This window comes from Cyprinus carpio, chromosome A23 (assembly GCF_018340385.1).
Source record: "Cyprinus carpio isolate SPL01 chromosome A23, ASM1834038v1, whole genome shotgun sequence".
NCBI classification, from domain to species: Eukaryota; Metazoa; Chordata; class Actinopteri; order Cypriniformes; family Cyprinidae; genus Cyprinus; species Cyprinus carpio.
Window position 1 is genome coordinate 4,313,068 of NC_056594.1, and position 23,489 is coordinate 4,336,556.

General features: G+C 37.3%; 1 protein-coding gene across 1 annotated transcript; it reads right to left on the bottom strand.

The window, feature by feature from the left end:
- Positions 1–14,459: 14,459 nt before the first annotated feature.
- On the bottom strand, positions 14,460–17,246 carry LOC109048630 (pleckstrin homology-like domain family A member 3). Its single transcript, XM_019066266.2, has 2 exons — positions 16,234–17,246; positions 14,460–15,298 (listed from the first exon to the last, which is right to left on the bottom strand). The coding sequence occupies exon 1, from the start codon at positions 16,617–16,619 to the stop codon at positions 16,236–16,238; it is 384 nt and encodes a 127-aa protein (XP_018921811.1). The 5' UTR covers positions 16,620–17,246; the 3' UTR covers positions 14,460–15,298; positions 16,234–16,235.
- Positions 17,247–23,489: the final 6,243 nt, after the last annotated feature.

Below are 23,489 nucleotides of genomic sequence, written 5' to 3' on the forward strand. Positions count from 1 at the left end.
CATCTCATGGCTCCACAGCTCTTTACTATCTGTCTGCTGTGCCAGTTTATCTGCTCAGAGCTGATTCGTCTGCTATGCTGTGAAATGTCAATATATAGTGGCTCCAAAAAGTATTAGGACGTTTAAGCCACTCTTAATTCAGAATGTCATTGTATTAGATATAAAATATCAAAACATATGTTGCTAGAGATTTTCTCAGGACTAGCAGCGCTTTTCTGAGGCATTTTACTGGCAGTGATTTTTCCATACAGGCGTCCTGTTGGAATAAAGACAGGTGTAGATCATTACATTAACTATCAACATGGTCCACTAATATCTGGCAACAATAAAATGTCAGAATTAAAGGAATAGTGCACCCAAAAATGAAAAATTGCAAAAAAAATTACTCACCCTCAGGCCATCCAAGATTTAGATGAGTTTGTTTCTTCATCAGAACAGATTTGGAGAAATGTATCTCTCACTCTCTCACTTGTTCACCAATGGATGCTCTTCAGTGAATGGGTGCCGTCAGAATGAGAGTCAAACAGCTGATAAAAACATCACAATAATCCACAAGCAATCCACACCACTCCAGTCCATCAGTTAATGTCTTGTGACATTATAATTTGTGTGTTTGTATTAAAGAAATCCATTATTAAGACGTTACTTCTGGTTAAAATACAAATCCTCTATCCATAATATTGTTTCCTACAGTGAAAAAAATTAATTCTTCTAAATCAGGAGAGAAATATGTACACATCAAGAACTGTTTACAAGCCAAAACAGTTGGAATTTTTTCACAGGAGGAAATGTTATTATGGACTGTAGTGGAGTGGATTACTTGTGGATTATTGTGATGTTTTTATCAGCTGTTTGCATTCTCATTCTGACGGCACCCATTCACTGCAGAGCATCCATTGGTGAGCAAGTGATGCAATGTTACATTTCTAATAAATGCTAATGTCTTACATCAAAGTTCACATAAGTGTTTTCCCCTCGGGGTGTATTGTGTGTGTGTTGTGATTCATCTGTCTGCATGTGTGTGTTTTGAATCCAGCACCTGTCCAGCAGCAGCAGGGCCACATTCCCCTCCTCACAGATCCTCACAGTGCTGAAACATCTCTCTCAAACCCTGAACCACTCATGTTGACCTAGAAAAACACTAACACTGCATGATGGTCTCATCTGCAGTGACTGTGAATATGTATGTAAATGAAAGGGTGAATAGGGTCAAAAAAAATAATTAGATATCATACTTTCCCCAGTTGATAGATTACATTAGGCTCTGGTTACTTAACATAACCTCGATTCCCTGAGATAAGGGAACAAGCGTTATGTATGGGAAAACTCCTTTTTTCCTTTCTGCTGAAGCCTGATTTGTTCACGTTTGTGTAGCTGCACAAACCAATGGCGCTTTAGCCTGCCAAAGGGGGTGGGGCCGACCGATATATAAGTCGGCCCCGCAGAGCCATTCATCAGATCATTCGACTGAAGTGACGATCATCGATTCATGCAGCTTGTAGTGCGGCAAGTGACATAACGTTTGTTCCCTTATCTCAGGGAACTGAGGTTACGTTAAGTAATCGAAGCATTCCCTTTCGAACGTTCTCTCACGTTATGCATGGGAATGAATCCAATCACGCTGCACTATGAGCAACAAATATATGCTGCTCTGCGAGCCCAGTGTTAGAGCACTAATAAGGGCCCTAAGGGACCTAGTCATTATTCTGCCCTGAGCTTAGCTGAGGGCATGAGAAATTACTACCCACATGGGAGGTTTAAACAGAATCTGCGCCTGCAGGGCGGGGATGTCTAAGTTATAGAATCTGGCAAAAGTGGATGGTGACGACCAGCCGGCGGACACACTGATCTCACTGATAGATATGCCGCTGGACCATGCCCATGAGGAGGCCATTCCCCTTGTGGAGTGGGCTCTTACAACAATAGGGCATTACAGTCCTTCCGATGCATAAGCCAGAGCTATTGCATCAACAATCCAGTGAGACAGTCTTTCCTTAGTAACCGGCAGACCCTTCTGGCGGCCTCCAAAGCAAACAAACGCAGAGAGTGTTCAGTCCCTGATCGCCGTCAGCAGCTGGGAGCACCAATAGGGATATTACCTGCGCTCTAAAGGGAGTAGAGAGCACTTTAGGAACATAGCTGTGTCTCGGTTTCAAAATGACCTTGCAGTCATTGAGCCCAAACTCAAGACACGAAGCGCAGACCGACAGCGCTTGTAAGTCACCCACACACTTAACCGACGCCAAAGCAAGGAGAAGGGCCATTTTAAGCGATAAGTGCCGTAAGTTAGCCGAAACTGAGTGGCTCATATGGGGGGCTTTTTAGGGCCCCTAGGACCATGGATAAGTCCCAGCACGGCACAGTCTGAGGGCGAGGAGGATTCAGTCTCCTCGTGCCCTTCAGAAATTTAACGACCAAGTTGTTTCTGCCCATTGAATGGCCGGCCTCGAGAGAGTGATTCGCTGTGATGGCCGCCACATATACATTGAGTGTGGATGGGGCGCGCCCCTCATCCAGCAGCTCTTGCAGAAAAGTCAGCACATTGGACACGTTACATGAAACCAGGTCGACTTGCCGCGCAGAGCACCAATTGAGGAATACTGACCATTTCTGGCCATAGAGCCATCTTGTAGACGGTGCCCTTGCCTCAAAATTGGTGTTGCTTACTCTCGCTGGGAGCCTGACAGACTCCCATCGAGGCACCAGACATGAAGGCTCCACAACTCTGGGTGGGGATGCCTAATCATGCCTTTCGCTGCGAGAGAAGGTCCCTCCTCAATGGGATAGGCCACGAGGCCCTCGTTACCAGCTGCATCAGCTCCAGAAACCTGGTTCTTCCAGAGCGGAGCTACTAGGAGGAGGGAGCATTTGGTTTCCTTGACTCGCCTGATGATATGGGGAATCAGGGCTACAGGAGGAAATGCATACAGGCGAGCCCTGGGCCAGTCGTGGGCCAGGGCATCTCTCCGTATTGAGAAAAATGTTGGACAATGAGAGTTGTCTTCCGAGGCGAAGAGGTTGACCTCTGCCTTCCCAAAGACTGCCCAAATTCGCTGACCTGTCTGACTCCTGTCTGAAACAGGCGAGTGGTCCTCGAGGGGGCAACAGCTTCGATACAGCGGTGGTCCACCCTGACCAGAAATTTCCTCAACCTGGCTTTTAGCCAAAATTGGAGGGGCCGCATGTGGATCAGGCCCAGCTATGTTACAGAAGCGGCAGTGGCCATAAGGCCGAGCAGCCTCTGAAAAACCCTCAGGGGGCGTGTCGTCCCCGGTTTGAGGGAAGCCGTCAATCGCTGAATAGTCAGGGACCGATCCGGCGAAATCCACGCTCACATTAGGGCGGAGTCTAGAACTGTTACCAGAAAGACAGTTCGCCATTGGTTTGTGCAGCTACACAAACGTGAACAAATCAGGCTTCAGAAAGGATAAAAGGAGTTGTCCAATACATAACAGGAGTTTTTCACCATTTTTGTATTCAGGGTTTTTTTGGCGGGGCTGAAATCTTGTCTGATCCATTCAGGTTGTAGGGGTTTTTGACAGAGAGAGACGGCAGCTTTCCCACGAGTGGGCATGGTTTCAGCGCCGACAGCAGACACGCCCCCAGCATTTGAGAGCAGAGAATAATGCTCATTTTTGCAAGAATTTGATACCTTATATTATTTACTTGGCGTTTTTTTTTTCTTCATTAAATAGGTCTGGGTGGTTAATAACACATTTGTTAGTGGTGTGACAAACTCAGAACACATATTTAATATTGCTTTACAAAGACATTTGCAAATGAGGCATTATCTAATTGAATATTATGCACTAATTTTCATAATGTTCCAGAACAGAAATCTGAACATTGTTTAAAGCCAGTTTCAAAAATGTATTAATTGATATTTTAGAATTAAAGATTTTTGGAAAGTTGATTTTATATATCTTTGTAATAAAAAAGTGTAATAAAAAAGTGTAATAAAATAAACACTTAAAAGTCTATTGTTTAAAGCCAGTCTGTAAATTGAACAGTATTTAACTGTAAAATTAACTGTATTTTACTGTAGGACAGTTATACAACATGTTACTGTATTTTAAAGTTACGTTTTGGGAAATATCCCCTTGGTGCCACTAAAATACAGTATTTTTTTTTGAGTTACTGTAAATCTAAATACATTAAAAAAAAAAAAAAAAAAGAAAAGAGCGCGAAAACCTGACCAATCACAGAAAAGCTTTATTTCCCGCTTGGAGAAAGAAGAGAAAACGAAGGCACACAGATGCGAGGAGAACCAGTCAGATGCAAAGGTGTGTACAAATATTCCTCCTTTTACTTTACATATATTATATCTTTGGTTTAACTAAAAAAGAAAAAAAAAATTAAAAATAAACGCTGCCACTTAACGGCGCGCAGTCACCTCACATTTATGCTGTGAAGAGAGCTAGAGAGAGTTGGGGTGACACTGCAAACATTCAAATTTCTTTCCTTTCTTTCCCTTTTCTGAACGTTTCACCGTCAAAATATGGACATTAAGGGGTCTCTGCCTTGGGTTTGACCACGTCAGGAGCTGGTGAGTGTTCACTTGAACTGTTGGCCGAACAACAAAGCTTTTGTGGATTTAGTTTAAAGTCAGTCGGTTTTTTTTTCCCGCTATTATCGCTTGCGTTAACTGATTACCTCATATAAATGCACGTCATGCATATAGTACTGGAGTAAAACCCGCAATGTTCGTGTGCAAACACTGTGGCGTCTCTGTGGAGACATTATACGCCTTTATTAATCATGCCAAAGGGCACAAAAACACGGCGAACTTTTAGGTTTTCGTGTGCAGTTCCTGAATGCCCATGCACTTTCCAAAGCTCTCTCCGCCCTTCAGTCTCACATTTACCGCAAACACACAGAAAGGCCGCAAAAAAAAACCCCGAAACAAGATTAGAACTAAGCATGATCTGAATTCTAGGTGCAGTGTTTGAAGGCTGCAAGTAACATTCGTCTCGAACCAAATTCGCCAGTTTTTGTGAACATCTAAGTATTATTATTGCTGTTAACAGAACTGTTGCAAATTAAATACATTTTATACAAAACAGTTTCATAATCATGCTTTATTTATCTGTGTGTGAGTGTTCTCAACTTTAAAAATTGCTGTTTCATCTTTGGACCCTACATGACCTTACATTTCTTAACTATGAAACTTATTTAAACATAACATTATTATTTATTATTATTATTATTACAATGTTACTGATATATAGATTAATCTTACCATCTGTTCTTTTTAAACAGTTTGTATAGTTGTATACAAGGTGTATGTCATAAAATGTCATCTCTGTATGTTTTACAAGAAAAAAAAAGCATGCCCCATCCAGGTTCGTCACTTATTGGGGTCCCCTGGAAATATTTTTGTTGTGTTCTGTGCCATTTGCAGCGCATTTCTGTATTTGGTTGTGTTGTTAGACATTTTTACGCATCAAATGATCTTAACAATTTGTTTTCTGTTATGTGTAAAGGTTCATTGTGAGGATTAACCCTGACAACAGCAAGTGCTCCTCAAAGTTCCAGGTCAGCAAAAGAAGTGGGAAGATGCATGGTGCAAAGGATGAACTCTGGCCTGAACCCGCATGTATCCTCCTTATTAAGGAGTTTCTGGATTTTCAGCTGGCAAAACTATTATAAACTACTATAAGCTACTAAGAGCAAATCGTTCTACACAGGAGTTTTCTGAATTTGTAAAATTTTTAAGATTGTTCTTATGACTGAATCTTTTCATGTCTGTGTTTTAAAATGCTCTTATATGAAACTTTTATGTTAAAATGAAATGTTTTCAAGTTTTTGGAAAACTGAAAGTACAATCGGCAAGAATATTAAAAATGTTATTTCAAGTATTACAATTGAACAATTAAATCAATAAAAAGAAGTTAAACAGTATTTTGTTTCTTTTTGTAGTTTTTACTACTGAGACCTGTTGAAATACCATAATTTGTACAGTTTTACAATAAATAGTAAAAAGTTGGACAAACAAATTACAGTCAATTTCACAGTGTAAATTAATATTTTATTGTATTAAAATATATATCAATGGAGAAAAGAACATAACATTGTGTTTTACAGTAAAAAATATATATATTGTAAATAAATTTACAGCAAGTTAAGTGGGTGCTGTAAAAATAATGAATACAGTATCTTTACTGTAAGTTTTAATTACACGTAAGTTACTGGCAAACTGCTGCCAGTAAGTTACTGTAATTTCTACAGGAATTTTTTTACAGTGTATTGAAGATGTTTTCTTTCCATTAGTCCCGAAACAACATGTTATAAAAAGCTGAATAACCCCAAAAATTTCAAAACTAACCAGTGCATGAAGAATCTTTGTTTTTGTCTGTAGAGTCAAGAAGGAACAGCAGATTTTTAGTGTTAGTTTTATGAAGCCACTTGATTGTCCTGTAACCACTAGACCTGCCCTTAGATTAAAAAAAAAAAAAAAAAAACAGAATGTGGTCATCACATAGGTTCAATGTTATGAAAATATTTAGACCAAAGTCAAACTGACATCAAACAACAGCAGCCACACTCTCCCAGAGAATCAGACATTCATTCAGTCCTCCTGTGCACCAGAAAATCTGCAGCAAGGCTTTATCTATCTGTTTATATTATATTATATTATATTATATTATATTATATTATATTATATTATATTATATTATATTATTCATTCAGTCCTCCTGTGCACCAGAAAATCTGCTGGGTTCGTCAACCATACTCCTTCCAGGACAGCCAGAAACCTAGGAGTGTGTTGGATCATCAGTTAAGCTTCACAGACCATATTGCTACAACGACCCGGTCCTGCAGATTTGCCTTATACAACCATTAGGAAGATTAGACCCTTCCTGTCAGAGCAAGCCATACCCAACTTCGCTTGTCCAAGCTCTTGTTCTCTCCAGACTGGACTCTATTGTAATGCTCTTCTGGCGGGCCTTCCTGCATGTACTATCAAGCCTCTACAACTGATCCAGAATGCAGCAGCGAGGGTTGGCTTCATGAGCCAAAAACAGCTCATGACTTACTCCTCTCCTCATCAGGTTAACACTGGCTACCAGTAGCCGCTCGCATCAAATTCAAGGTACTGATGCTTGCCTACAAGACGACCACTGGCACGGCGCCAACTTACGTACCTAAACTCACTAGTTCAGTCTTATGCGCCCTCCAGGAAGTTTGCGCTCTGCAAGTGAACGACGTCGTGTGGTGCCATCCCAAAGAGGTTCAAAATCACTCTCACGGACTTTTTCACTGGGGCTATCTACACTTACTTTCATTCTCCCGATCTCAATTCGAACAGCTGAGTCTTTACTCATTTTTAAAAAACATCTAAAGACTCATCTTTTTTGCCTGCCACTTAAACAACTAATACTATACTTACCTTTTTTTTCTTTTTCTTGTCTATCATAGTTCAAAAAATTGAAAAAAAAAAAAACCCCTGCTACGTGTTCTGTACTAGACTAACTGAGACTTGTCATAGCACTTGTATACCGTTGTTGTTCTCTCGTGTGGTGATATGATTGTTTTTACTGTTCTCATTTGTAAGTCGCTTTGGATAAAAGCGTCTGCTAAATGAGTAAATGTGAAAGTTAAATGTAATATTATATTATATTATAGCATTTGAGCTGCAGAATTTCTTCATCACACATGATTTTTGAGTTAGTCTGCCCTCTGCTGGAGATCTTTATGTACTTTCATCTAATCAAATGTGACTTTTAAATTGTTCATGAAACTCAGGGACTCCCAACTTTTTTTTTTGGTAGTAAAATATTATTTGCGACAGTACTCACCTGAGATTTTAGTTAATATCTTAATAAATTACAACAGCCCAAATTTTCACATGTTCAACTAGTTTCTCTAATGTTGGGTAATTGGTCACATGGAACATTCAAGTAACACAAATAAAATATTTAATTTTTGTGTGTGTGGGTAGTGTGTGTGTGTGTTTTTACTGTTTTATATTTGGTTTAATGTTAATTATTTAAATTAATGATCAGATTTTATCAAACTCACAAACCCCTGCACACGCAAATCTGTTGTGGAAAACCATGACAAAATGTAATATAATAAAAAGATAACTTATTAAATAAAAACTAAAATGTATTCTTAAATATACAATATACCTATTTAAAACTATATAATTTTAGTAAATATTAAGACTATGGTAAAACAAATGTAAATAAATGTACATTATTAAAAATTAATTAAAAAATATACTATATACTAACATGCTGAACAAAAATGTACCAAGCACTAATTAGTTTTACTTTCCATTATCATATAACATGTGTTCACAGTCTTAGTAATGAGTTTTAATAGTGTAATATTCATGTGGTTAAAAAACTCAAAGTGAGCTTTAGCAGCATGGCAGCAGGTTAAAGGGTCATGTTGACATCACAGGTCACCACTTGTCTGCTATTTTAACAACGTTACAAACATGTCTCTCTGCTCCTCACCTGCCTCTGTCGATGACGCACACAACCTTCTGGGAATGTGTCTAAAGAGAGACAGGACAACCACAGTCAGAGAAAAAAACAACAAGCCATTAACGTGAGATTGCTGCTTTTTTCTGTGAAACACAAAAGAAGATAATTGGAGCATGTTGGTAAAGATGCCTTCCTACTGAAACAAAAAAAAAAAAAAAAAACCAAAGGTACATGAGGTGCGAACTTTTTCAAAAATGTGCATCTTTAAAACCTTTTTTTACCCCTAAATGACTGCATCTACCTCATCAAATTATACCTTAAGCGGTACCTATTAGTACCTAAATATTAGTAGCTTTGAAAAAGGTACCACTTTTTCTGAGAGGTATGGACAATACACAAAATACATTTTAAAATATTTATTGTCCCAAACAAAGAGAAAGTCATACTGATTTAGCCAAACATGAGGCATGAGTAATTGAAGGACAGAATGTCATTGTTTGAGGAACTATTACTGCAACCCATTTTTTTAAATCAATCAATAAATTAATTTAATAATTTCGCCTGATGATATGGGGAATCAGGGCTACCGAAGAATTGCATACAGGCGAGCCCTGGGCCAGTCGTGGGCCAGGGCAATCCTCTCCGTATTTGAGAAAAATGTTGAGACTGAGAGTTTGTCTTCCGAGGCGAAGAGTTTGACCTCTGCCTTCCCCAAAGACTGCCCAAATTCGCTGACATGTCTGACTCCTGTCTGAAACAGGCGAGTGTCCTCGAGGGGGCAGACAGCTTTCGATACAGCGGTGGTCCACCCTGACCAGAAATTTCCTCAACCTGGCTTTTAGCCAAAATTGGAGGGGCCGCATGTGGAGCAGGCCCAGCAGAGTTACAGAGGCGGCAGCGGCCATGAGGCCGAGCAGCCGCTGAAAAACCCTCAGGGGCTTGTCGTCCCCGGTTTGAGGGAAGCCCGTCAATCGCTGATAGTCAGGACCGATCCGCCGAAATCCACGCTCACATTAGGGAGGAGTCTAGAACCATTCCCAGAAATACAGTTCGCCATTGGTTTGTGCAGCTACACAAACGTGAACAAATCAGGCTTCAGAAAGGATAAAAGGAGTTGTCCAATACATAACAGGAGTTTTTCACCATTTTTGTATTCAGGGTTTTTTTGGCGGGGCTGAAATCTTGTCTGATCCATTCAGGTTGTAGGGGTTTTTTGACAGAGAGAGACGGCAGCTTTCCCACGAGTGGGCATGGTTTCAGCGCCGACAGCAGACACGCCCCCCAGCATTTGAGAGCAGAGAATAATGCTCATTTTTGCAAGAATTTGGATACCTTATATTATTTACTTGGCGTTTTTTTTTTCTTCATTAAATAGGTCTGGGTGGTTAATAACACATTTGTTAGTGGTGTGACAAACTCAGAACACATATTTAATATTGCTTTACAAAGACATTTGCAAATGAGGCATTATCTAATTGAATATTATGCACTAATTTTCATAATGTTCCAGAACAGAAATCTGAACATTGTTTAAAGCCAGTTTCAAAAATGTATTAATTGATATTTTAGAATTAAAGATTTTTGGAAAGTTGATTTTATATATCTTTGTAATAAAAAAGTGTAATAAAAAAGTGTAATAAAATAAACACTTAAAAGTCTATTTAAGATGTTTTCTTTCCATTAGTCCGAAACAACATGTTATAAAAAGCTGAATAACCCCAAAAATTTCAAAACTAACCAGTGCATGAAGAATCTTTGTTTTTGTCTGTAGAGTCAAGAAGGAACAGCAGATTTTTAGTGTTAGTTTTATGAAGCCACTTGATTGTCCTGTAACACTAGACCTGCCCTTAGATTAAAAAAAAAAAAAAAAAACAGAATGTGGTCATCACATAGGTTCAATGTTATGAAAATATTTAGACCAAAGTCAAACTGACATCAAAACAACAGCAGCCCACACTCTCCCAGAGAATCAGACATTCATTCAGTCCTCCTGTGCACCAGAATCGGCGTCTGCAGCAAGGCTGTTTATCTATCTGTTTATATTATATTATATTATATTATATTATATTATATTATATTATATTATATTATATTATATTATATACATTTGAGCTGCAGAATTTCTTCATCACACATGATTTTTGAGTTAGTCTGCCCTCTGCTGGAGATCTTTATGTACTTTCATCTAATCAAATGTGACTTTTAAATTGTTCATGAAACTCAGGGACTCCCAAACTTTTTTTTTGGTAGTAAAATATTTATTTGAAGTACCCCTGAGATTTTATGTTAATATCTTAATAAATTAACAACACATTTTCATGTTCACAGTTCTCTAATGTTGGGTAATGGTCACATGACATTCAAGTAAACAAATAAAATATTTAATTTTGTGTGTGTGTGTGTGTGTGTGTGTGTGTGTTTACTGTTTTATTTTTTTTTAATTTTAATTATTTAATTAATGATCAGCTTTTTATCAACTCACAAACCCCCTGCACCCGCAATCTTTTGGAAAACCATGACAAAATGTAATATAATAAAAATATAACTTATTAAATAAAACTAAAAATGTATTCTTAAATATACAATATACCAATTAAATATTATAATTTTATAAATATTTAAGACATGGTAAACAAATGTAAATAAATGTACATTATTAATAAATTAATTAAAAAATATATATATACTAACATGCTGAACAAAAATGTACCAATGCACTAATTATGTTTTACTTTCCATTTATACATATAACATGTGTTCACAGTCTTAGTAATGAGTTTTAATAGTGTAATATTTCATGGTGGTTAAAAACTCAAGTGCAGCTTTAGCAGCATGAGCAGCAGGTTAAAGGGTCATGTTGAAATCATCAGGCTCACACTTGTCTGCTATTTTAACACCGTTTACACACATGGTCTCTCTGCTCCTCACATGCCTCTGTCGATGACGCACACAACCTTCTGGAATGTGTCTAAAGAGAGACAGGACAACCACAGTCAAGAGAAAAAACAAATAGCACATTAACGTGAAGATTTCTGCTTCTTACTTTTTTTTTTTTCTGTGAAACACAAAAGAAGATAATTTGAGCAATGTTGGTAAAGACTGCCTTCTACTGAACACAAAAAAAAGGTACATGAGGTGGAACTTTTTCAAAATGTGCATCTTTACAACCTTTTTTACCCCTAAATGATGCATATACCTCACAAATTATACCTTAAGGGTACATATTAGTACCTAAATATTAGTAGCTTTTGAAAAGGTACCACTTTTTCTGAGAGTGTATGGACAAAAACACAAAGACATTTTTAAAATTATCTTCTTGTTCCACAGACAAAGAAAGTCATACTGATTTAGCAAAACATGAGGATGAGTAATTGAAGACAGAATTGTCATTTTTGAGTGAACTATTACTTCAAACCCATTTTTTTTAAATCCATCAATAAATTAATTTAATAAATTAATCAGCTTTAACATTTGGTCATGATAATGATATATATATATATATATATATATATATATATATATATATATATATATATATAGTATATATATATATATATATATATATAATTTTCTTGAATTTTAGAATAATCTAAAAATTGGATTATTATTATTTAATTAATTTATTAATTTAGTTTTTATGTTTTGTTTTCTAACTCAACCCAACTTATTCTCTACTACTTCAAACTAATTAGTTGTAGATGGATGTGCATATATGAGCACCCCCCCTGCAGTGTTTATCATCCGAGCTCAGCTGTTGAACACACTTCACGTGTATTACCGCAGGTCATTTCTCTCATGACCCGTGAGTGTGTTTATGAGCGTGACGCCTCTAACCCCATTGAACCTGCAGAGACACACCTTTGGGAAAAGATGTCACAACATATCCAGGTGCAGACTGAAGCATTATGTAACTGGGAGAGACTGTATATCCGTACAGTATGTGTGTGACATTCAACAGGAGTCAAATGAGGAAACCTGATTCACTTTAAACAATCAGTCAACTCCATTATGACATAATATATTTAGAGTAAATAACTAACTACATATTTATAGCTTTTATCTACTTCTGAAGGACTTGTGAAGGAGCAAATGAAAGTTTAGCAACCTCTACAGAACAATTAGTAGCCTGTATTTTGGTCTAATTACAGTTCAACTCTATATACACACAATCAAAGAGGACTTTATTCTGAAACTGCTGTACACAACACAGCAAAGCCATTGCATACATGTGGTGAGGTCCAGCAGACTTATAAGGAAGCAGCCAGACTGATGAGTCATTTCAAGACTGTGGCTTTTTTTAACAGAGCCTCCTCAGTAGATCTGGCTCTGGGGTTTTCCACACACAATCTGCCTATTATTGTAAGGCACAGCCCAGGGCACCAAACAGCCTGGGGATGAGAGCAGAGCTACACTGGAGAGCGTGGAATATGACAGTTGATAGGCGCCTACACAGTCTTCAATGCTGCCTACACACTCAGCAGGGGACATTAGTAGAAGTTCACTTCACTCCAGTGCATTTGTTGATTTGGAACGGATTGCAACATCATGAAACGCAGCTTAAAAAAAATGACATGTTATTCAGGTCACTGAAATTACATTCAGCTCTGGTAAATTTGTTGACTTTTTTTTTGTATTTTATTTTATTATTATTATTATTATTTTACCAGGAAAGGATTGGTTTTGATGCACAGTTGTTTATGTCTTTGTCTCTTACTGTATAAATAATGATAAAAAAAAGTTTTATTTAAACCCATGAAAATGCAAATCCTGTTGAAAAAAAAAACTTTTTTTAAAATGGTTCCATCATTAGCCCTTATCAGATTTGATATATATATATATATATATATATATATATATATATATATATATATATATATATATATATATATATATATATATATATTCACATTATGCTCACCCAGGCTTTTTTTTAATAAAAAATACAGTAAAAACTGTAATATTGTGAAAATGTATTACAATTTAAAACCTGCATTTGAACATATTTTCAAATGATCCCTTCGAAATCATTCTAATATACCGATCGAGCATTTATTATTAATAATGTTGAAAGCAGATGTGCAGCTTTATATTTTTTTTTTGTGGAAACAGCGACTTTTTTCAGGATTCTCTGATGCATATATTATTCATATACATAAAAATAGATATATATTTGAACAAATGCATATTTGTATTCAAACATCAAATTAAATATTAATGTAATATAATTTGTCGTCCAAAAATCCTCTAAATTTGTTGGTAAATGTCTGTTGCCATGTTTAATATGAAACATGGTTTGTTTGTATTGCATGTCTTTTTAACACTTATATGGTCCACTGCCACCATCATAACATTGTGACAGCTGCAACAACAATGTGTCGGGCCCTTATGTTGTACTGGAACTGATGTGCAATGACTGAAGGGTATTATCTACTTTGTGTGCATTTATCAATGTTATTTGTGCTTCAGACAAAACATAGTGAATTATTTGCATTGTTAATTATTTGCATAATTGTTTGCATTTACCATATTTATATGCATAGCAAGTTATTAATGGGTTATGACTTCCCAGAAGCATTTGTGAAGCTTGCATCAGAATTTCAGTGACTTTGAATGGATTTTTCACAGTCTGTCATTTAATTTAATTTATGTATTTATCATGATACCAAACCGGTTGTGGCATGTTTCAGATTAATACTACACTTCCTTTCACGCCTTAGTTTGTTAATGCATGCACTTCCACAGATTACTATGCATAACAGCAAAACACATTCATCTAGAAGAAAAAAAAAGCCCTGTTTGACAACTTCTTTGATGGCCTCGCGGTGAAACTGACAGCTGGGGAAAGCAGGCAAGGCGGGACATTATTAGTCAGTGAGGCCATTGTCCGGGCATGTGCTGCAGAGACACTTCAGGTTGAGAGTCGAGAAAGCGACTGAGAGCTAAAACACTGCTTCTAATTAGGATTCAAAATCCAGCTGCTGCCTTGGGCCTCCACAAACTAATTAAGAGAGATTCTCACCGATATGTCTTTCAAAGCCACAAAATCATTCTTTTTATTTGGAAAATGTGTACCTAATGGCATAATGAGACTTGTGCAGAACACATTTCCTCTATAATCTTTTTTACCCATCACAATGCAGATGATTATTTTCAAACTCTGGCAACCGCTATGGTTATGTAGGCAGAATATGGAGAAAATTGTAGTAATAACAGCATTGCCCAGAGAAAAACAAATTAAAACACATCCATCAAGTTTTCCATCCAGTCGGGAAACATTCCAAGGAACAGCAGCCTGCCATGCTTTCTGTGGGGTTTAAAAACCTTTACGAGTGAATGAATCCAGATCAGTTCAAATACTTATGAAATGTTAAACAGTGCAGCTGTAAATCATACTTCATCTATGGTTAATGTCTCCTAAAGCAGCGTCATGCTTTTACTTATAATACTGAGTGGGAGTCCTCCATTTAGCACGAGGTAAATATGTCTCTTAAAAGTATAAAACCATGCCAAAATCCACTCTGCCGTTGTGAGGAGTGTAATTAGCATTGATTTATAGTGAAGAGCAATCCACTGGGTCTCTGTTGCCATTATCTTCTGCAATAAAAGTGCATGGAAAAAACTCCACTGTGTACAAAACATCCATGGCGTGACACCCACATGTACAAATTCATTCACGGCGTCTGTGAGCACGCCAAGAGGTGTCACTTTGATAAATGGTGGAAGCACAAAAGAAAAGAAATAAATGAGTTTTAAAGTACTCTGCATTTTTCATCAGGTGTTTTCTTAACATTGGCCTCCTGCCTTCACTTTCTTGTCCATTTTTTCTCCTCTTTTGGATCCAGTGCTCATCTGGGTTGAGAAATCTGGGGGATACAACAGTCATACTGCATTAGTTTAAAGACTTGTGAGATTCATCCAGTGAAATCAATTATTTTTTTAATCAATATTTGTCCATGCAATGGAAATGGCATAAAACTAAAATCTCACAATCTGAATTGTGTGTGTTTGTAATGCATGACTGCAAATGATTTTTATTAGCAAAGAAAATATAATATCTGATCTGATTTCCACGTTTCATTCAGCATGAATGCCTTTATAAATAAAAATCCTTAAAGAATGTGTTTAAAATTGTAAAAACTTTTTTCTAAAAAAAATCTGGAAACAATTGTAAAGGATTCTAATGGGATCAAATAAGAATTTTAAAACATTCCACTGAATAACATGAATAAATCCTAAAGGATTTTATAACTATTTATTAATAGTGTGATTTGGGAACCCTTTTGAATTGATTAATGGCTTGCTAATAACAGGACAGTCATTTAAGGAGCAATTAGTGTTAAAATGTTCTTTAAATGCCATTTGATGTTCTATATGTGTATTTTTCCTATTAGATATAATTGTCCTATTGAGAGCTTTGCACTTTAAAATACCCAGCCTTTGTTTTGGGAATATTGGGAATTGAATTTAAGCAAATTCCCAATATGATCTATTAGAACTGATTCCAAATTATCATCGAAATTCCAACTGGGAATTTAAAATTATTTTATTTTTATTTTTATTTTTATTTTTTGGGACTCGGGCAGCTATTTCATACAAAACCTTAAATAAAGCCTCTCAAAACTGTAAAAGAATATTTAGTCATATTTTAGTCATGTCAGACCGGACAGAGCGGTCTTTTATAGAACTCAATCCAGTAAATGAATAGCAGATGTTATTCAGGATAACTGATTCCTGAGAACGCTTCTCCGTGCTAGGAACACACAAGCAGCCGGTCAACATCAAAATCAGTGGTCTTTACCCTCAAAGCTCGACGTCCCCCTCCCCGCAGCTGCCCAGATGTGACAGATGTCTGTTCCTGCCGGTCTGAACGGCGACGCGGTTTTTGAAGCGCACCAGCGCGAGCGCGATCTCCGCGTTCCACGCCGTTCCCTCCTGCTGGCACCTGAAGTCAATCTCCTTCCCGCCGTTCATCACGATGGTGAAGTACACCAAACCCCGTTTATACTCCACGCAGTCCAGCGTGGACATCTGCTCGAAGCGCATCTCTTTACCGCTCTCGCCTTTACAGTCGTACAGCCGGAGCCCGTCCTCCGACAGAACGCAACGCTTCTTCTTCCACAGCTGCAGAACTCCATTACTCCTCTTCTCCAGATAGCCATCCTTCATGACTTTACACTGGTTCATTCTCAATAAAGGTCGGAGTGAAACAAAAAGGAGAATCGGCGAAGCGTTCACTGCTGTTTTGGCGCAGCGTTAACGACCGAACATTGCACGCAAACGCGCGTAACCGCTGTGCGCCCACTGCATACAGTATACAACGCCTTCATTTATTCATGTCGCTCAACTTTAAAGATTTCTGCTGAAAATAATCCCACTGAAGAGTCGTGATTCTAACGCTTCGTCGCTGCATTGCCGCCAGGCTCCTCTGTGGCTAAAGATCAATTTCCGACTTTTAAACACTGTTACAATCTACTTGGAAATCCCGTAATCTGGGCATGTTGGTACTTGCTCCTCTTGAAAGCGACTCTTCTCGTGTTTCTGAAGGCTCTCCCCACCCGCTCGTGACGTCATGGGGATTAGTCCTACTTTAACTCTGAAATGCTGCTGGACGTCCATTCATGTCATGACAGCTTTACATCAGGTGGCCTTTCTTTTATTCTATTGAATTACTTTGACGGGATACTTAAGGTCTGACTACTCTTATTAATCCCTGTCAATTTTTTTTTTCTTTTTCCCCCCCTTTCTTGAATTCCTGTTATACTAATTTAGAACCAAAGGCTCCTAATATGAATTTTTTTCTTCTATTTGATGATACCAATTTCGATAGTCTCTGTAGGACAAGGAAAATAATCTGATAAAAGAATATCCCATTGAAAATTGTAGAAAAAAAAATAGTAAACAATAGTAGGTGAGGGTGAATAGTTATTCTTGTTCAACTCTTCAAGCCTTTTTCCGTTTAATAACCAAGGCCAAAATCTCCCATTAACTCTCTGCTCTACGGAAGAGGATTAGGGCCAAGCAATAATAAAAAAATAAAACCATCTCGAGATTAAAGTCATTATATTGCGAGATTAAAGTCGTTGTGTTTCGAGAAAAAACTCGTTAAATTTCGAGAAAAAAAGTCTAAATACAATCTTGAGAATAAACTCATTAAATTTCCAGAATAAAGTCGTTGTTTCGAGAAAAAAACTCGTTAAATTTCAAGAAAAATAGTCGAAATAATCGTGAGAATAAACTCATTTAATTTCGAGAATAAAGTCGTTGTGTTTCGAGAAAAAAAGTCGAAATGAAATGTTGAGAATAAAGGGCCGTACACACCGGGACGAATATCGGCGCGCGTTATTCGCCAGCGTTTTTCAACGCGTTTTTTGTGTTCACACCCAAGCGATTTTCGCTGACGATGAGCCGAGTGAACATGCAAATTCATTCCCTGACATTAGATGGCGCTTAATGTAAAACAGAAATACTAGAAATACTAGTTCTCTTTTATCAAGATTTTTGTAATCGCTGTCGCGTTTGTCATATAGTTCTTTGTGTAACGACACCAACGAGACCAGCAACTCTACATTCATCTTGCCTTGCATCTTCTTCGTCTTATTTCTTCCCGGCAGTGTAGACGCTACTTGGCGTATATCTTCTTCGCCGTTACGTATGTGTGCTCAGCAAGACAGTTTTGTGTTTGAGCGCCCCCAAGTTGTGTTTTACTGTAACTTCAGAAGCTCCAGACACGTGTGCAAAAGCGCCATTCTCATTGGTCGTATAGTTTTTGACGCGGTGCGTCAAACCAAAAAAAAAGAGCCCTAGGTGTTTTTTAAAAAAATGACGCTTTTACGCCTCGTGTTTTGTGCGTCGGTGTGCACACTCACATTGGCGCCCTTTGTTTAGCCACGCGTTAAACATCGGCGAATATCGCGCGCGAAATTCGTCCCGGTGTGAACAGGCCTTAACGCATTCGATCAGTGTTCATTGCATAGCCTATATCTTTCAGTAACAAAGAAATACTATCAACTTTAGCTAATTATGACACAATTATAATTAGCACACGAACTTTAAAGAGAATTTGCAAGCGGCTAGGTCTTTTTAGAAGAAAAAAATCAGTCCAATTTGCGCGATGTAGGCTACTCGCTTTTGTCCAACATGAAATGACAACCAGAGGACAAATGCAAGGTTATCGCTGGCTTCACCCAAATGCACTCTGGCACAGCTATGATAAATTAAAACCGTACGGCATTGCCATTAATGGTGTGTAATGTAATGAGTTTATTCTCAAGTTTGTATTTTTACTTTTTTTCTCGAAATTTAACGAGTTTTTTTCTCGAAACACAACGACTTTATTCTCGATATTTAATGAGTTTATTCTCAAGATTGTATTTCGACTTTTTTTCTCTAAATTTAACGAGTTTAATCTCGAAACACAACGACTTTATTCTCGATATTTAATGAGTTTATTCTCAAGATTGTATTTCGACTTTTTTTCTCGAAATTTAACGAGTTTAATCTCGAAACACAACGACTTTATTCTCAATATTTAATGAGTTTATTCTCAAGATTGTATTTCAACTTTTTTTCTAGAAATATAATGAGTTTAATCTCGCAATTTAATGACTTTAATCTCGAGATGATTTTATATTTTTATTATTGCTTGGCCCTAATCCTCTTCCGTACTGCTCTGTGCCATGTGATACCCCACTTTAATAAAAAGTCCCTTACCAAAGAATTTAAATTTTTGGCCTATGCTCAAGTAGATGGAGACCTTATGTAGCTCCACGCCTTTTCAGCGCTGCTCTTGTTGTCTTCTGCCTTCCGCTTGTATTTCCACTGCTTAAACGTAAGGTCGTACAAATTTATGAATGAACTGCTCGTTTTAAAAACGTCCGGTGTACTGATATCTATTGTTTTGACATCTGCCTGGAACATTACAATGCTCATTATAACTTTAGTTTCCACTACAATATGTAAAGTAAATCCACTTCACCAGCTATAATTACTCTTCAACAGCGATGCTATAGAGCAGGGATCCTCAAATCTAGACCACGAGATCCACTTCCCTGCAGAGTTTAGCTCTAACCCTAATCAACCTCACCCGAGCATGCTAATCAATGTCTTCGGGATCATTAGAAAATCACAGGCAGGTGACTTTGATCAGGGTTGGAGCTAAACTCTGCAGCGCATTGGCCCTCCAGTGCAAGATTTGAGGAACCCTGCTATAGACCTACAGCCAAACCTGAAGTTATAAATAGATACAGTTCTAAAGATGGCTGTGTGCTTCTCTGGCACATAAGGTCTATAAAATAATCATATACATACTATGCACATAAGCAAATAGTGAATAGTTAAGATAATACAAAAAGAAGAAGAAGAAATATATATATATATATATATATATGTGTTGGTCATATAATTAGAATATCATCAAAAAGTTGATTTCACTAATTTCATTCAAAAAGTGAAACATTTATATTATATTCATTCATTCCACACAGACTGATATATTTCAAATGTTTATTTCTTTTCATTTTGATTATTATAACTGACAACTAAGGAATATCCCAAATTCAGTATCTCAGAAAATTAGAATATTACTTAAGACCAATACAAAGAAAGGATTTTTAGAAATCTTGGCCAACTGAAAAGTATGAACATGAAAAGTATGAGCATGTACAGCACTCAATACTTAGTTGGGGCTCCTTTTGTCTGAATTACTGCAGCAATGCGGCGTGGCATGGAGTCGATCAGTCTGTGGCACTGCTCAGGTGTTATGAGAGCCCAGGTTGCTCTGATAGTGGCCTTCAGCTCTTCTGCATTGTTGGGTCTGGCATTTCGCATCTTCCTCTTCACAATACCCCATAGATTTTCTATGGGGTTAAGGTCAGGCGAGTTTGTTGGCCAATTAAGAACAGGGATACCATGGTCCTTAAACCAGGTACTGGTAGCTTTGGCACTGTGTGCTGGGGCCAAGTCCTGTTGGAAAATGAAATCTGCATCTCCATAAAGTTGGTCAGCAGTAGGAAGCATGAAATGCTCTAAAACTTCCTGGTATACGGCTGCGTTGACCTTGGACCTCAGAAAACACATTGGACCAAAACCAGCAGATGACATGGCACCCCAAACCATCACTGACTGTGGAAACTTTACACTTGACCTCAAGCAACATGGATTGTGTGCCTCTCCTCTCTTCCTCCAGACTCTGGGACCCTGATTTCCAAAGGAAATGCAAAATTTACTTTCATCAGAGAACATAACTTTGGACCACTCAGCAGCAGTCCAGTCCATTTTGTCTTTAGCCCATTCTGATGCTGTCTGTTGTTCAAGAGTGGCTTGACACAAGGAATACAACATCTGTCAGTTATGTCTTGCATACGTCTGTGCATAGTGGTTCTTGAAGCACTGACTCCAGCTGCAGTCCACTCTTTGTGAATCTCCCCCACATTTTTGAATGGGTTTTGTTTCACAATCCTCTCCAGGGTGCGGTTATCCCTATTGCTTGTACACTTTTTTTTCTATCACATCTTTTCCTTCCCTTCGCCTCTCTATTAATGTGCTTGGACACAGAGCTCTGTGAACAGCCAGCATCTTTTGCAATGACCTTTTTTGTCTTGCCCTCCTTGTGCAAGGTGTCAATGTTTGTCTTTTGGACAACTGTCAAGTCAGCAGTCTTCCCCATGATTGTGTAGCCTACAGAACTAGACTGAGTGACTATTTAAAGGGTTTTTCTTTTGTTTTGATTTAATTTAATGATTATTGTGTGGCACCAGGTGTCTTCAATATCGAACCTTTTCACAATATTCTAATTTTCTGAGATACTGAATTTGGGATTTTCCTTAGTTGTCGTTTATAATTATCAAAATTAAAAGAAATAAACATTTGAAATATATCAGTCTGTGTGATGAATGAATATAATATACAAGTTTCACTTTTGAATGGAATTAGTGAAATAAATCAACTTTTTGATGATATTCTATTTATATGACCAGCACCTGTATATATATATATATATATATATATATATATATATATATATATATATATATATATATATATATATAATATATATATATATATATATGTATATACACACACACACACACACACACACACACACAGTATATCAAATTGGTCAAATTTGACCAGACTAGAGTCTTGTTACTCAGTTCAAAACATTGGTGGACTGAAAACTCTTTATGTTGTGTCAATTCAGAGCAGGAAGCGAAACTCATCCAATAGTGTTGTCTTCACTGATACAACTAAAATGGAATGATGAACATCTTCAAAAGTCAGTGTTGGTCGTGGGAAATAGTTGCTCTTTTTCATAGCTGAGACATTTTTTTTTTTTGCATTCTGTCCACTAGAGGACAATCTTAACCTCTTCTTAGCATTTGAAACCAAATTCGAAGTGTACATGCTATGTTGTTTCACCCATGCCACACATTAAATAAAAACATTTAGGTCATCTGCTCTTATTGGAACCAATGTCACCGGTCGGAAATAATCACTGGAAAACACAAAGATGTACCTCGTATTATTAAAGATCATCCACATTTGCTACAAATAGAATGCACGGCTACAGCATGATTTTAACATTATAAATGAAACCTATATTAATGCCTGTATCATTTCGAAATATTAGCCTGTCTTTCTTTCACAGATGGAATGTGTGTAGGTGGTTCATGTTAATGCTAGATTTGGCAGGGGCTCTTTTCCTTCCCTCAGTTCAACAGCCATTACATGCAGACAGCTTGTAACATGAATAACGTTACTCCCACACAACACTGAATTTTCTTTCTAATGTTTGACAGATTGAGCGTATTCCAGTCATTAATTTCACTTTTCTGTTTCAGGTGAAAAGTTTAACCAAGCCGGTGTGCTGCAGTGGGGCGTAACTGTATCAGAAGCTCATTAAAAAAAAAAAAAAAAAAAAAAACTACTTAACATAAATCGGTTTGGAATAGTTCACCCAAAAATGAAAATTTGCTGAAAATTTACTCATCCTCAGGCCATCTAAGATGTAGTAGATGAGTTTGTTTCTTCATGGGAACAGATTTGGATAAATGTAGCATTACATCACTTGCTCACCAATGGATCCCTTGCAGTGAATGGGTGCCGTCAGAATGAGAGTTTTAACAGTTTAAAGGTTATTACAAACACACAGCTTTTCACTACACAAGATGTTAACTGATGGACTGGAGTGTTGTGGATTACTTGTGATGTTTTTATCAGCTGTTTGGACTCTCATTCTGACAGCACCCATTCACTGCAGAGGATCCACTGGTGAACAAGTGATGCAATGCTACATTTCTCCAAATGTGTTCTCATGAAGAAATAGAATGGATGGCTTGAGGGTGAGTACAATTTCAGTAAATTTTTATTTTTTTAGTGAACTATTCCTTTAATATATATGGATCCTGAATGTCATAAAAACAAATATACTGAAAAAATAATAAATGTGGCAAAACAGGCCAAATTGGCATATCCAGGAACAATGCTTGGATATACACAGAGATGTGTGTAACCTTCACAACACAACACCTTCAGGATAACACACATGGTACTAAAATAATGCAATAAATGTTCAAAATATCATAAAATAACGTAAAACTCCCTTTTGGCTGACAAATATAATAAGTATAACTATTAAAATGTGCATTGTATCTAGAAATACAGCAGTAGTCAGGTTGATGTTCTGTACACAATCGGCAGAGCTCAGTGTTCTTAACCAATGAAATGTTTACGACATTTTAAAGGATTATCGGGTGCTTCCCAAGAGGAAGCGACCTGACTGTAAGTGTCAGATAGTTCATCTTTCAGTCACAATGAAACTTAATAAGAGAGTGACTCATAGTACATTTCTAAAATTGTAAAATGATTAGGTTATGAACTTAGCACATGCCATTGAGATCATGTGAACGGAATGTGGTTATGTGCTACTCACTTTACAGATAACCATTCACATGCAACAAATGCAGAGAACATTGACGCATGTCAAATTAGTAGACAGTGAGAGTTTTATATGAATAATTCATGACCAGTTGATTGTTTAGTCAAGTTAAAACAGAA

Bases quoted from the DNA above. Each gene is read 5' to 3' on its own strand.
- LOC109048630 (XM_019066266.2), bottom strand. From the start codon at position 16,619: ATGAACCAGTGTAAAGTCATGAAGGATGGCTATCTGGAGAAGAGGAGT.